Source organism: Vitis riparia, chromosome 18, assembly GCF_004353265.1.
Source record: "Vitis riparia cultivar Riparia Gloire de Montpellier isolate 1030 chromosome 18, EGFV_Vit.rip_1.0, whole genome shotgun sequence".
Taxonomy (NCBI): domain Eukaryota; kingdom Viridiplantae; phylum Streptophyta; class Magnoliopsida; order Vitales; family Vitaceae; genus Vitis; species Vitis riparia.
In genome coordinates this window covers 32,617,471-32,633,390 of record NC_048448.1, presented here as the reverse complement: position 1 = coordinate 32,633,390, position 15,920 = coordinate 32,617,471, and the positions used below count along the sequence as shown (strand labels likewise).

The 15,920-nt window shown below is 34.5% G+C and overlaps 2 protein-coding genes and 1 pseudogene across 2 annotated transcripts; 2 read left to right on the top strand and 1 right to left on the bottom strand.

Annotated features, from left to right (window-relative positions):
- The first annotated feature begins 2,002 nt into the window (after positions 1-2,002).
- LOC117905733 (uncharacterized mitochondrial protein AtMg00810-like) lies at positions 2,003-2,962 on the top strand. The gene is made up of 2 exons (XM_034818613.1): positions 2,003-2,174; positions 2,259-2,962. Exons 1-2 carry the CDS (start codon positions 2,003-2,005, stop codon positions 2,960-2,962), a joined length of 876 nt encoding a protein of 291 aa, XP_034674504.1.
- Positions 2,963-3,527: 565 nt separating this feature from the next.
- LOC117905732 lies at positions 3,528-9,168 on the bottom strand (annotated as a pseudogene).
- A 3,895-nt stretch (positions 9,169-13,063) lies between these two features.
- LOC117905731 (replication protein A 70 kDa DNA-binding subunit B-like) lies at positions 13,064-14,144 on the top strand. The gene is made up of 5 exons (XM_034818612.1): positions 13,064-13,077; positions 13,132-13,180; positions 13,290-13,450; positions 13,562-13,682; positions 13,880-14,144. The coding sequence occupies exons 1-5, from the start codon at positions 13,064-13,066 to the stop codon at positions 14,078-14,080; spliced, it is 546 nt and encodes a 181-aa protein (XP_034674503.1). The 3' UTR covers positions 14,081-14,144.
- Positions 14,145-15,920: the final 1,776 nt, after the last annotated feature.

Sequence of the window (15,920 nt, the reverse complement as noted above, 5' to 3'; positions counted from 1 at the left end):
CTTGAGTTTGTACAGCTTGAATGGCTCCTCTGCCTCATTCGGTGACAGCAACCCGCTTCAGCAATCCATTTCCAACTTCACTGGTATCCTTTCTCTTTCTCCTTCATCATCCACTCTCAACCCTAGCATTTGGATTTTAGATTCAGGGGCAACTCACCATGTTTGCACTAATTCCTCCATGTTTCACTCTATTCATTCGTTTTCTTCCAACACTGTCACTTTACCCATTGGTACAAAAATACCAATCACCGGAATAGGCACCATTCATCTGTCACCTCATCTCGTGCTTGAACATGTTCTCTACATTCCAACATTTCAATTTAATCTTATCTCCATTAGTGCCTTAACTCAAACCAATTGTTTTTCCTTTGATTTTACTGCTCATTTTTGCTTCATTCAGGACCATTCACAGGGGAAGCTGATTGGGATGGGTAGACATCAAGGCAACTTTTACCTCTTAGATAGCTCAGTCTTTCGTTCTATTTCCTCTGTATTCGTTGTTGATAACAACACTTCTGCTCATGTAAACAAATTGTGGCATTTCAGATTAGACCACCCATCCAATGTCAAACTCAGTGTATTGAAACCTCATTTACAGTTGCAAAGTAATGGCAATACCAATCTTTCTTGTTCAATCTGCCCTCTGGCAAAACAGAAACGTTTGCCATTTGATTGCCATAATAATTTATCTCCTTCTCCCTTTGATCTCATACACTGTGATATTTGGGGTTCATTTCATATTCCCACACATGATGGATTTCGTTATTTTTTAATAATCGTTGATGATTGTACAAGGAATACATGGGTTCATCTTCTACGTGCTAAATTTGATGTCAAGACCATTTTTCCACAATTTTTCTCCATGGTTAAAACCCAGTTTGGTCTCACAATTAAAGCAGTTCGCAATGACAATGCCCTTGAATTAAACCTGTCCAATCTCTTTACCCAACTTGGTGTGCTCCATTTTTTCTCTTGTGTTGAAACTCCTCAACAAAACTCGGTTGTTGAGCGTAAACACCAACACATCCTAAACGTAGCTCGGGCCTTATATTTCCAATCCAACATACCTATAGGATATTGGGGGGATTGTGTGCTTACTTCGGTTTACCTTATAAATCGAATTCCATCACCATTACTGAACAACAAAACTCCTTTTGAGCTACTTCATCATAAATCACCATCTTACTCCCATCTCAAATCTTTCGGATGTCTTTGTTATAGTTCAACTCTTCCTAGCACCCGTCACAAATTATCTCCTCGAGCCTTACCTTGTGTCTTTTTAGGATATCCTTTTGGTTACAAAGGTTACAAAATTCTAGACTTAAAGACCAAATGAGTATCTGTCTCCCGGAATGTTATCTTCCAAGAATCTGTGTTTCCTTTCAAGTTATCTCAGAATAATAACTCTGTTGCTTCAGATTTCTTTTCTGAAAATGTGCTGCCTGTTGTACCAGTTTCTACCACTTCCCCTTCTTTTGATAATTCGACTTCACATCCTAACAGCCCTGACTCTTCCTCCAATGACACTTCACCTCATACCACCTTCCACACAACCACCAGATCTTCTAGAGTATCCCAGCCACCCAAATATCTCTCTGATTATCACTATTATTTAGCTTCTTCTACTCCTCATTTCGATATATCCAACTCCACTCCTTACCCCTTATCCGATGTCATCTCCTACAATAAACTTTCCCCTTCTTTTCGTGCATTTTCTATTTCCATTTCCACCATCACAGAACCAACAACATATGCTGAGGCAGTCGTTGTACCCGAGTGGCAGCATGCTATGTGAGCTGAACTGCAAGCTTTAAAGTCCAATAATACCTGGTCTTTGTGCACTCTACCCCCTGGAAAAACAGCAGTTGGTTGCAAATGGCTTTATCGTGTTAAATATCATGTTGATGGTTCTATTGAAATGTACAAAGCACGACTTGTTGCCAAAGGGTTCACACAGCAAGAAGGTGTTGATTTTTTTTATACTTTTTCACCTGTTGCCAAGATGGTTACTGTCAAGGTATTACTCTCTCTTGCTTCTATTTACAATTGGCATTTGACTCACCTTGATGTCAATAATGCATTTTTGCACGGTGATCTGTCTGAAGAAGTTTTCATGCATCTTCCTCCTGGTTATCACCGTGAGGGGGAGCCTTTATTACCTTCCAACACAGTTTGTAAATTACACAAATCCATATATGGCTTGAGACAAGCATCTAGGTAGTGGTTTGCAAAATTCTCTGGTGTTCTAATCTCTGAAGGCTTTCAACAATCTCATTCAGATTATTCTCTATTTATCAAGACAGCAGGAAATGATTTTATTGCTTTGTTAGTGTATGTTGATGACATAATAGTTGCTAGTAACAACAAGATTGCTACTGATAATTTGAAGAATTCTCTTAACAAAAGCTTCAAATTAAAGGATCTAGGAAATCTCAAGTATTTTCTTGGACTTGAAGTAGCTAGATCAGCTAAAGGGATCATGATAAACCAGAGAAAATATGCTCTGGAACTCCTATCTGAAATAGGCTACTTAGGATGCAAACCTGCCAAAACTTCAATGCAACCGAATAAGCAACTTTCTCAAGATGATGGAGAGCTGCTAACAGATCCCAGCATGTACAGAAGGCTCATAGGAAAGCTTATATACCTTACTATCACCAGGCCAGACCTAACTTACTCGGTGAACAAGTTGAGCCAATTTCTAAGTCAACCGAGGAGACCCCATTTGCAAGCAGTCTACAGGATTCTTCAATATATCAAAGGATCACCAGGCAAAGGTATTTTCTTCTCAGATTCTGATTGGGCAGCATGCCCAGATTCTAGAAAATCAGTCGCTGGATTTTGTATATTTCTTGGAGATTCTTTGATATCATGGAAATCAAAAAAGCAAAGGACAGTTTCAAGATCCTCAGCTGAAGCAGAGTATCGAGCAATGGCTCATGTGACTTGTGAGCTAACATAGTTGATTGCCTTACTCAAGGACTTAGAAGTTCCACACACACAACCTGCTTTGTTGTACTATGACAACCAAGCTGCTCTACACATTGCTGCAAACCCGGTCTTCCATGAGCGTACTAAACACATAGAGATAGATTGTCATATTGTAAGAGAGAAGATTCAAACAGGTATGCTCAAAACTCTGCATGTTGCTTCACAACATCAATTGGCTGATATACTTACCAAACCTCTCTTTCCTGATCAATTCAATTCTCTCATAGACAAGATGGGAATGTATAACATATACATTCCATCTTGAGGGGGAGTATTAAAATTGATTACTATGAAAACTTGCCTTTCTTGTTGAACAAAGAAATATTCAGAGTTTGTTAGGTTGTTACAAGTTAGTGGAATTTTTTTATTTTGTCATTTTTCATTTTCTGGATGAGTTGGACTCTTCTCGATTGTTCCAAGCCTTCCTATATATGTTGCTACTGTACAATCAGTGGAGAGAGGGAATCAATGAATTAGTTTTATTTCTCTCTCAGGCCTTTGTTTGCCTTTCTTGCCATTTACCTTTTGTTTTTCTATTACCTCAAGTTAAGTGCTGTCAGATGAGACAGTTGACTGATGCCAGCAGGTATGCTACTAAAATGGTTTCCGTCCAAATTCAATATGTCCAAGGATGATAGGCAGAAAATATCATTCGGGATTCCTCTTATGTTGCAGCTGCTTAGACGTAGTTCTTTCAATGACAAAAGTTGGAAAATATCAATGATTACTCCGTCCATTAAGTTGTAGTCAATCAGGATTAATGTCTTCAATGAGGACAAGCGGCTATCTCTCTTAATTACTCCTTGCTTTAGATTGCAACCCTGTAGAGTTAACTCTTTTAAGGAGCATAAGCCTGACAAACAGGGCAAGTCACATCTGATATGTGAAAATGAAAGTATCTCCAAACGTGACAACTCCCTTAGGTCCTCCGGCAATTTGTGGAGTTTTGAACACTCATCAACACTTATAGTTTTAAGAGATGTCAAAGTACAAATGCTCTCGGGGAGACTCTCAATGATGCTCTTCAACAAATTTAAGTATTCCAGGGCTTTTAGATGTGTAATTGATGAAGGTATCTCTTTTATAGCTGTTGAATCTAGATGAAGCACCCTTAGATTGTTCATTTCGCCCTTGACTTCTGGAAAGCCCTTGAATTTTAAACACCCATCGAGAAAGAGAGTTTCAAGAGAGCTCAAACTACAAATACTCTCAGGAAGTCTAACAAGATTTTCGCAATTTGACAAACCTAAGTTTTTAAGAGCTTTTAAATGTTTGGTTGATGATGGAAGACCCTTTAACTTTGAACATCCTTTAAGTTTGAGAGATTTAAGAGAGCTCAAACTACCAATGTTCTTAGAAAAGGCCACAAGCTTCTTGCAATCTTCTAAAAGCAACTCTTCGAGACCATTTAGATGTTTAATCGATGATGGTACCTCGCTTATAGATGTCCCACTGAAATTAAACTCCCTTAGCTTTCCCATATTTCCATTGATTTCTGGGAAACTCCTTAGCTTTGAACAACCGCCACAAGAAAGACTTTGAAGGCATTTGAACTTATCAAAGCTGCTTGGAAGACTCTTAAGGCTTCTACAACCTGTCAAAACCAAGAAAAATAAAGTTAGGTAATAACTCTAATATTGATAGATGAACCATTTAGGTAACATTGCTCAACCTTATAAAGTTAGAATCTCCAAATTTGGCACACTTGAAAAGTCCGGGATTTTGATAAGATTCATCGAATAACTTAGGTTGATGACCTTCAATTTGTCAAGAAGCTGAAAAAAAAAATAATGGTAAGTTTCCATAAAATATAAAATTAATCTGAAAAAAAAAGTATTTAACTAAGTAATAATAATACCTTTTTCCCTTCCCAAAGTTGTTTTATTGTGCTACCCCTCAAACTGAGTTCAACAAGTTCTTTGCATTGAAGTTTTTTGGCAAGTACCATAGAGAGTATCCATCCCAATGGAGATATCTTAACTCAAGAAAAGGAAATTCAAATTTTCTAGGAAGGGGCAGTTCTAAAAATTCCATTTCATTAGGGCTTATATCCATCCAAGGTTCTATTACAGAATCATATATAGCCTCTTGATAGACTTTAAGCAATCTAAGTCTATTCATCTTTTCAAAAGCTTTCGGAGTGAACTCTATATGTTCTAGTGTAGAGATTTCCACAAACAATCCTTCAATTGCTTGTGTCCCCTGAAACATAAAAGTAAAAAATAAGTGAGGCACAAAAGGCATAAAACTTAATTGAAACTATTTAAATATGTAATTTTTTAGACAAAAATAAGAATATAACTTCATGCATTTAGCTCTTACTATATTTTTTGTTAGCACAAGTTCGGCATCAGAACCCCACAATCTACTCCTTCTTCTTGGGTCTTTAGGGCATTCTTGATGAACAGTATTCCAACCCATTTGTTGTACCATATCATGCATATCTAACATGTTTGCTGAAATAGTTATGAGACATTTATCTTCAAGAGTTCTTATTCCATTCTTTGCATAAGGACCTAATATTCTTGAAATAAAGTCTTTGTCCTTGCCTTTGAAGAAACATGCAATGTCAAGAAATATATCTTTATCTACACTATCAAGTCCATCATAACTTGTTCTAAGAACACAATAAATTCTCTCATCTGATGATTTTTTTTAGCTTTTCTAGTGCACTTTTCCATTCTTCTTTTGTCTTCTTATCAAAGAAATTGGAACCTAAAACTTTGAGTGCTAAAGGAAGGCCTTTGGCATAACGCACTACTTCATAGAAGAGGTCTTGATCAACTTTATTAGGAAGATTTTGTTTAAAGGCCCACAAACTAAAAAGCTCAACAGCTTCTTCCTCATTTAATGCAATAACCTCATACTCTATATTAACTCCATATTGAGCCAACAAGTTTTTGTCTCTAGTAGTAATGATGATTGTACTTTTTACACCAAACCAACCCTGCTCTTCAGCCAAATATTCTAGTTGCTTCAAATTATCTACATCACCAAAAACTACAAGAACTCTCTTCGAGCTAAGACTCCTCTTTATCATCTTGACTCCTTCATCAATGTTGCTTAATTTTAAACTCTTTCCCCTTAAGATACCTTGAAGAAGTTCATGTTGTAACTGAAGCGTATCCCCTTCAGACCTCGCCTTGACATTTCTAAGAAAGCTACTACCATTATATTGATTTGAGAGCTCATTATAAATAGCCATGGCAACAGTAGTTTTACCAATCCCACCAATTCCACATATCCCAACAACACAAACTTCATTCAAATTTTTGTTTATCAATGACTTCAATTTTTCCAAATGAAAACTCATTCCAACTATTTTCTTGCCAAGATTCAAAGGCTGATTATGATTCAATCTTCTAACAATGTCATCAGTAATTTCCTTGAGAACATTAGTCTCATATCTACCAATTGTAAAGAAATGCATGAGTTAGAATGAGTTGCAAAATATAACATATGCAAAATAAGTTTAGTGATGTTTGGTTCTATCTAGTACACTTGAATTAGTAGCAATAAAATGTAAAATAAATGGGTCAAGTCAATTTACCAAATTTACATACTTAAGTATAATTTAGTTTTTATCAATTATAAATGCAAGTGATGAAGTTCAAAACCCCCACCTGATAAAAAAAATTAAAAAAAAACCTTGATTAGAGAGCTCAAATGGGATAACTACTAATGTGCCAAGCTTCAAGCTTCCAACTTGCCATCTAAGCTTTCCAATATAGTAACACTTTCATCGATTGGAGATTGAGCAGGACTCTCCTCTATGCCCAACCTATTGACTTTCTTTCACTCTTTAATTCACAAAAAAAAAAAAAAAAAAAAAAAAAGTTGGGAGGTGGGGGGGAGTGGGGTTGGAGGGGTTGCTTACTCAATATCACTTGTTTTTAGATTTTATAAACTTGCCAATGTTTCTAAGGACCTCATTCTTTGTAGTTCAGCAATTAAGTTTTGCATGTCAACTGAGGGATGGGAAACAATGTGGAAAGTTTCAAAGCCTTTTTATTAATTAAGAACATTGATATTAATAAAGAAAAAAAAAAGACAGATACTGGAGGGAGGTGCATGAGAATTTTTGCAGTAGGTGAGCATGAAATTCATATACATCATTCAATCACCAGGCCCTCACAGAAAAATAGAGTTAAAGTTTTTTTGGACTGACTAAATTGCAAAATTTTTGAAGAGGCAAGCAGGAGTCCCAAAGGGATAAGAAGATCCTTCAATTATTGAAATAAATAGAGAGCTTCCTACGTTTGCTGCAGCCAGCTGTAGTAAGGGCTGCCTCAACATGAAGACAATTTTAATAGGAGGAAAATTTTTGTTTAATTGTTTAGGTTTTTGTAGATTCTCTACCTCTTCTTATAGGACTTTTGTGCAAGTACAACAGCTTCAAAAAAATTTTAAAATATTGTTCCTTAAAAATTATTTTTAAAATTACCATAATATATCAAGTAGAATCTACATGGGACTTATCTTTTGGATAAAAGATTCCAATGTAAGAATGTTTCATTGTAGCAATATTCAACTTGTCTTTTAATTATAAGAGGAGACTGATATAAAAGATTAACTTGCTTTCTAATATTGAACTTATCTCTTATAAATATAAGTTCAATAATTTTACATTGATCTCATTTTGAGAATAAAAGTTTAATATTTTTATATTAAAGTTATCTTTTCAAAAGACAAATTTAGTATTTTCACATTAAACTTGTCTCTTGAAAAAATAAATTCAGTATTTGTAAAAATGATTTCAAAGTTAAAATATTAAAATATCGAACTTATCTTTTAAAAGACAATTCGAATGTAAAAGTACTAAACTTATTATTTGAAAAGCTAAGTTTCATATAAAAAAAATTAATTTATTTTGAGTTCATTTTTTTAAAAGACGAGTTTGGTATTTTTACATTGAACTTATTTTTTAACATATGAGTTTAATAATATTAAATTTTTTTCAAAAAATGTATTTAGCATTTTTATATTAAACTCATCTTTTCCAAAGACTAAATTTTGTATTATTCAACTTGCTCTTTTAAAAAACAAGTTTAACATTTCTATATTGAACTCATAGTCAGAAATAACAAGTTTAATTAATATTTTTACGTTCAATTTGTATTTTCAAAAGAAGGGTTCAACCTAAAACTATTGAACTCATCATTTCAAAAATCAATTTCAATATAAAAATACTAAATTATCTAAACTCGTATTGGAACTAAAAAATGAGTTCAACATGTATGTATAAAATAAAAATAAAAAATAAAAAATTGATTGTTTTATAGAATTCTCAAGATTTTGCAATTTACCATGTTTTTGTAATCATATCCTAAATTAAGATTAATCATTCATTTTATTTTAATGTCTCTTATTTATTTTTTAGATCCAAAAATATGAAATTAATATAAAATTATCATGAATAAAATGTTAAATGTAATTGAGAATCTCTCATAATTTAAACCTTTGTATTAATTAAAAAAAGAAAAAAGAATGAAAAAAGAATGACCATCCTGCGTAAATCAAACAAAATTGAGTCATCCAAACAAAAGAAGCAAAGAAACAAAATTGGTAGTTAACTAATATTATGCAGGTTTGATTTGAGAATGGATGGTAAAGCCTCAATCCAAACAAAATTCAAAAAATGAATGAATTTTAAACTAAGAGTAAAGGGAAGTATAGTTACTGCTCATCTATATGCCATCCAGATAGGTTGCTTGCTTTGCTCAAGGCAGTCTTCCATTTTTGTATGCTCGCCTTCTTCTCCTCATCTGCATCTTTTTCATGGTTAGCAAATGCTTCTCCATAACTTCCTAGCTGTTTTCTGACATCTGAGGGATTCACATGGTAGAAAATTGGTAGAACTATTTTTCCTTCTTTCTCCATACTCTCAATAATCTTTAGAAGTTCATTTAAACACCACCTGGAGTTGGCATAATTTTTCGAGAAAATGACAGTGAATATCTTTGATTCTTCGATAGCTCTTGAGAGATCAAATGCAATATCTCCTCCTTTCTCGAGTTCTTCATCATCTCTGAAGGTGTGAATTCCATAGGCATCCAAGTTTTTGTAGAGATGATCAGTGAAATTCTTGCGGGTATCTTCACCCCTAAAACTCAAGAACACATCGTAAGAATGAGAAATAGTAACAGAAGAAGCTTTTTGGGTGCTGGTAGAAGCCATTTTCAGACTGTTTTTGCAAAAACGGTAAGAAAGCTTGCAAAGAGAAGAGGAGTTGTTGGATGCTGAGCAATGACTGAGCTTGCCTTTCTTGGGCAATTTTAACATTGGTTGTAAAGGAACAATGAAGCTTGTATGGAAATACTATGAAAATAGAGCAACACTCAAAAGGTAAAAAAAGTAAAATATTCTTTTGCATTTGTGGAGCCAGCATTGCTGCCCATATTTTCAATTCTATTTGCTTTATGCATCCCTTGAACAATGAACGATGGAAGGCAATTTGATGTAATTTTCCATTACTCTTTTCTGTTACATTTTACTTTTTCTTTTACAGGAGTACATTAGAAGTTGAGTCTTCCCTCTACAGACAAGAAGAAACGGATGAAAGTTTAGAAAACAGTTATGCAGCTTATCTTATTCAACTCCCCTTTGGTAAACAAATGAACCCATTGCCTTGTCCAAACGAACACTTATTTCAGTGTGACCATTAAAGAGAACACTGTCTTCCAATCTAGCATAATCTTGCACGTTCTCGCTTTTTCAAAAGCCAAATATTTCTTTTTCCAATGTGGCTTGAGTTAAAGCTTTAAAGTAGACGCCCGACCAAGTTAAGAATTTTGGGAAAACTGTGTTTTGGCCCGCCCATTTGGGCCTAATAGCTTTTTCATAACCCAACTTTCCATAACCCAAAATATGTCCACCGTTCCAAAAAAAAATATAATTTTCATGCACTATCCACTGTTTATAATTTAATTTCCAAAATTACCCCTCCAGCCTTCCATGTCAGCAGCCATCTCCTTATCCGTGTCAGCAGGGGCAGTTGTGTTTTTAATAATTGAACACAAAAATATTAAGCTTTAGAGTTAGCATTTGCAAAACCCACGACCCGACTCAAAAATTTGGGGAAACGCTCTGACTTCCTCGCTTTTTGCCCTATTCTCTCCTTTTACCTGCATTTTCATGGGTGGTTTCTGGAATCGGCGGTGGAGCTTCGTCTTCCTTTTGGAGTAATCGCAGGTGAGTTTCCATTTAACAATTTGTTTGGCTGTTGAGAAAAAATTTGGGGTAAATGTTGTTTTGCATTGTTCACGAGCTGTCCAAGCTTTTGATTTTTTTTTTTTTTTGTAAAACATAAGATGCTATTTCATAATCTGATTACGATTTGCAAGCAAAGGTGGTATTTTTCTGGCTGGCTCAAAAATCGTGGGTTTAGGGTTTTTGAAATTTAATTCCAATGGCACAATAAGATGCTATTTGGTAATCTGACCACGATTTCCAGGCAAATGTGGTATTTTTGAGCCTGGTTCAAAAATCGTGGGTTAGGGTTTGTGAAATTTAATTCCAATGGCACAATAAGATGCTATTTTGTAATCTGATCACGATTTGCAGGCAAAGGTGGTATTTTTCAGCCTGGCTCAAAAATCGTGGGTTTAGGGTTTGTGAAATTTAATTCAAATGGCACAAAAGCAAAGAGACCCCTAGATCCAGAAAACAGAGGGAGGGAAAAAAAACACAACTTTCCCTATATATTAGATGAGTGTCTCCCAACTCCCATCCCACTCTAAGAGAGAACTTATCGGCAAACAGGTCCCTTTTCTTTTATTTTCCTTTATTTTCTGGTTATTTTCGACTGTCTGTGACCTTTTAACTTTCTCTTTTTAGTGTAAGTTTTGTAGAATGTGAAACTTATTTCTGATTCTGGTGTTTTGCACCTTGTATTATAACCTTTCGATTGATAAGATTATGCGAGTATTTGTGTGACTTTTTCAATGTTTTTATGGTACTCGGATTGCATAGTTAAGTTTCAATTAGGTTTTAAATTTTCTATTTCAGAATGGACATTTGAATTTCTGATAGAGCTCTTAAATTGGCCTGAAATACCTCTTTTACCTAGAGCTTTACTAGATTCCAATGTTTTTCATGGTGTATTTTATATGGAGGTGAAAATGGATTTCCATTATCTGAATTTTATTTTTTCCAATTTTTTCTAATAATTTGTTGGAGTAGTTTGCCTTTATTGTGATTATTGTAGAGAGCATGCGTATTATTTTTTAATTTTTTATTTTTCTTCATGATTTCCTTTTATGCTATGCTGGAAAATTTTGCATGATGATTATGAGAAAAGAATGCTTGATTATTTTTTTGTTCTCATTTTTCCTACGTCCAAGTTGCATTGGACTTAAGTGAAGATGAAAAACAACATCTTCAGAATTTGGAAGATGAAGAAGGCAGGTATTAATAGATGTTATCTTCACTTTTGGCTTATGATGTAATTTACTATAAGTATTTGTGAAATTCTTATTTCACTGTTAGAAGTACCTTGAGCCGTCTATTAATGGTTGTGTTAGAAAGGGTGTCATAAACTTACCTTATGTTTGGTTCTTGGAAAGTAATAAGAAAAGAAAAGGAAAAAATGCTAGTGAAAATGGTTTTCTCATGTTTGGGTACCATGCGAAAGATGAAGAAAAAAAAAAAAACCAAAGAAAAGGGTTGGGGTGGTGGTGGTGTCCATTTTCCTTAACAAAAAATGAGGAAAGTTAGTGGAAATTACATTTTTTAGCAATTTAATTTTCTTTCCTTCAACTTTTCAATGGACAATCAAATAAAAGAAAACTTTTATAATTTTTTCTTATATTTCTCTGCTCTATTTTTTTTCCTTAAAACTTTCCAGAAACAAAACATAGGCTTAGCTTATATGGTTAGAAGTCGAATATAGCTGTAACAGTTATGATATTGAGAAGCTACAGATTGCTGATCTAGTGTGGTGGTTCCAAACATTTATTCATGTTATGGATTTGTTAAAGTTTGTGTTCAAAAATATTTCATGCTTCATAGGTGTTCTATCCTGTTTGTATTTCTCGAATCTAGCCACCTTTCATAAATTTCATTTTCATGTTAGTGAAACATATTTCTTGTGCTTGTATATCTATTATTCCATCCATTGTTAGACAAAAGTATATGGCATCCAGTATTTTGGTACTGTATTAATGGAATACTATAATTAAAATACCAACACTAACTTGTTTAAGTATTTAACTCTTCTATCATGCTTCGATATTTTTTTCTCTCGTTTAATGTCATTGCCTTTATTAGTTCTGGTCTCCTGTATCCCCTTGACATTTATGCTATTTTGGGATAAATTGAATGGTGGAAAGTGGTATAGGACTTGTTAGAATGTACCAAGATATTTGTGGATACCTGAGCTCTCAAAACTTTCCTGAGGTTAGAAGGGAGTAAGATTTTAGAATCTTTCGAGTTTAAGCTTGATTCCTAAGGGCCTAAAGGCTAATGAAAGAGAGGAACTTTGTTAATGGAATTTAAATTACTCAATCTTATCCCTGGAGGTGTCTTCCAAAAAGTCTCATGAGCAACAAACTGTGGCTGCTCAAGATGTAGACAGGTGGGCTTATCAAGCAACATGTCTCCTCTTCAATGTTCTTAATCGCTTAAGTCATGTGAACTAATTGATGTTTGAATTGTAGGAAGAAGACTGTTGTGGTCTCTTTGTGGAATGATCATGCTACTAATGTAGGGCAGGAATTGTTGGATAATGCTGATTAATTTCCAATTGTTGTAATTAAATCTCTCAAAGTTGGAGACTTCCAAGGTAATTCCCCTTGTTTTCTTGAATTTTGGTATTATTATGGCAATTCTAAAAAACATGAGAATGACAAGAAGTCCTCTTTGTAATGTTCTCTTCATATCTTGTTTTAGTTGTATCACTGTCAACATTGAGTGAAAGTATTGTACTGGTAAATCCAGATACACGCAAATAAAAAAAGTTGATATCGTGGTAAGGAATCATCTAGTGACCTATTACCTTGTTAGTTCTTGTAGTAAGTGTTTCTGACCATATGTTCTTGTTCACAGGTATGATTCTGAATGTAAAGGAGCTTCAATGGCTTCTATTGGGTCTGATATCAGTCCTTCATCTAAGGCTGGAGTGAGGTCCATGTACTAGAACAGGGTTTCCCTTTCTCATGTAACCAGCAACCCATCTTTGGGTGAAGACAAGGTAATAATTACTGTCATTAAAATAACCTAACATGATCAACCTGGTCTTAGCCAAAGTTTTGAGTTAAAAGCATATTCAGTTTTGATAATGTGGCCTTGTCTTTGTACAACCTTCCTTTTTTAGCATCAGAGCATACATAAGCTTCATCAAGCCTGATCAAACAATGTGGTACCGGACTTGTAAGACATGCAACAAGAAAGTCACAGATGCTATTGGATCTGGGTATTGGTGTGAAGGATGCCAAAAGAATGATGATGAGTGCAGTTTAAGGTAAGGGATTCATGAAATTTGAATCAATAAGAATCCAGTGATAGTAGTTGAAATTCATGAAAGTTGTCCTATGAGTGATGTTTCTTTGTTCCTTTCTGTTTTGTTTTCTAGGTACATAATGGTAGTGAAAGATTCAGATGCTAGTGGTGAAGCATGGCTTTCTCTGTTCAATGAACAAGCAGAGAGAATATTTGGGTGCTCTGCTGATGAGCTTAATAAGCTGAAATCACAGTTAAACTCTTGACAAAATTGAAATATCTATGAGTTTGTCCAAATCTTAGTTAACTTGAAAGAGTTGCTCATTGATGCATTAATTCATATGTAGTTGGTTACTTATTTGGTAGCCTAGTTGGGTTCTATGGGAAAAAAAAAAGGATGAACTTCTGGCATTCAAAATCTGATGTTTAAAAAACCCAATCTTCTCTGCAGGAGGGAGAAGAGAACCTATTCCAACAGAAATTGAAGGAAGCTATTTGGGTCTCTCATCTTTTCCGGATTAGTGTTGCACAACATGAGTACATGAACGAGAAAAGGCAGAGGATAACACCCAGGGCTGTTGTTCCAGTTGATTATGCAGCTGAATCCAGATTACTGTTAGAGGAGATATCAAAGATGAAGACTTCACAATAGGCTCCTTAGTTTATTTTGTTCTTTGGATAACGATATTTAGTCAGTATGCCTTCAGTTCCCTCTATATCTTAAGATACATCCATTGAATATAGAGGAAGCTGAATCCTAACTTGGAATGCACATACCATTATTGTAATATATGTTTTGCAGACATACATGTGGTTTTGTTGCATTGTAGAAAAATCACTTAAAAAGCAGTTTCACGACTTGGGTTTCCATGTGATCGACTTTTGGGCTATCTAGTTAATCACTAACGGTTATTTACCCCTATTTGCAGTCCTGCACCTTAATGCTTCAATTTGAGATGGGATTGCATTCTTCATGTTTAATGGCTAAGTCCACAATGGTTTGTAGTTCTGCAGTTTATTAAAATTATGATGTTTGAGAAAAGGTTTAGGGCAGCTTCTCAGTTGTGGTGATAAAAAGTAGAGTTCAGTTCTTGGTCAAGAAATTCTTCTTTATTTGAGATGGGAGAATACTTCCAAAAGTGGAGAAGAGTGTAGAAAGTAGGCATTGCTTTCATGTTTTGGGTGGAAAAAGTCATATAGTGTTTGTTTGGCAAATGCTTTTAAGAATATTTTTTATTTTTTAGAACAAAAAAAAAAAAAAAACATTTGACAATCATAAATTTGCTTTTTGTTTTTTATTCTTAAAAATAAAAAACATAGTGTTTTTGAGAAAATATTTTTAAATTGTTTTTTGATGGTTGTTTAAAACAATAATTATATGAACATGTAGAATGATAAAAAAATATAATATTAGATATAAAAATTATTTTTAAAACATATTAAAAACGATTAAAAATAAATGAAAAATTAGGTTTACAATTCTATAAAACATTAGTGATTAGTTTTAAAAAATTATCGTTAAAAAACCAAAATTTAAAATTATTTTTTAAAAATAATTACCAAATAGAGTTATAATTTCCCAAGAAATGGAAAATTTACGGAAACAAAGAAATGCATTCCTTATCAATATCTTTGTATTTTTTCTACAACAGATAGTAGTGATTTCAAATAAATGAGGTGGTGTTTGTTTTTATAGGTAAATGGAAAAAGCTAAACTGAAAAACAAACACCAGTTGAGCAAGTATAGATGATGGCAAATCCAGCTATATTGCAAAAGCAATGTTAGCAAAAGAGGTGCACCAAAGAAGATCAAGCTTCTAACGAAGACCAGAAACTTAGTTTCAAAGAACAAGCTTCATTTGATTAGATTGGATAGTTTTGAGTACTTGGGTAGTGACCAACATACAGCTAGCTAGGCAGAATGTGTGAAATCTATAATTTTATTGGAGAGATTTCTACCCTAAGCTACAGTCTTGAGAAGTTTCATTTTACACAATCATCCCTTTCTGTAGGGAGACTAAAGTTGCAATCTTATGCAACAATTTAGCAGCATTGCCATCATCATCACCATCATCTTGAGAGAGAGGAGAGGTCCATTCCTGAAAGTCATGGAGGCTGCCAGTGAAAGTCATGGAGACCACATAATTGGATGGTCTAAGGGTCACCAAGGAAGACCCGAGGCTTGGGAGAGGTTGAGTTGAAATTTACCTTAAGGTAGTACCTAGGGTCCCTTAAGGTAGTACCTGAAGGCCACTAAGGTAGTACCTAAGGGCCCTTAAGGTAGTACCTAAGCTACAGTCCCAAGAAACCATTGGTGGAGCACTTGAGGAATGAAGAGAACCACATAATTGGATGGTCTAAGGGTCACCAAGGAAGACTCGAGGCTTTGGAGTGGTTGAGTTCAAGTTTACCTTAAGGTAGTACCTAGGGTTCCTTAAGGTAGTACCTCAAGGCCACTAAGGTAGTACCTAAGGGCCCTTAAGGTAGTACCT

Excerpts from the sequence above, each read along its gene's own strand:
- LOC117905733 (XM_034818613.1), top strand. The coding sequence starts at position 2,003 with ATGGTTACTGTCAAGGTATTACTCTCTCTTGCTTCTATTTACAATTGG. Across the intron at positions 2,175-2,258 it reads ATTACCTTCCAACACAGTTT|GCTTTCAACAATCTCATTCA; the intron begins GTAAATTACACA and ends TAATCTCTGAAG.
- LOC117905731 (XM_034818612.1), top strand. Across the intron at positions 13,181-13,289 it reads CATCTTTGGGTGAAGACAAG|CCTTCCTTTTTTAGCATCAG; the intron begins GTAATAATTACT and ends GTCTTTGTACAA. Across the intron at positions 13,451-13,561 it reads GATGATGAGTGCAGTTTAAG|GTACATAATGGTAGTGAAAG; the intron begins GTAAGGGATTCA and ends TTTGTTTTCTAG.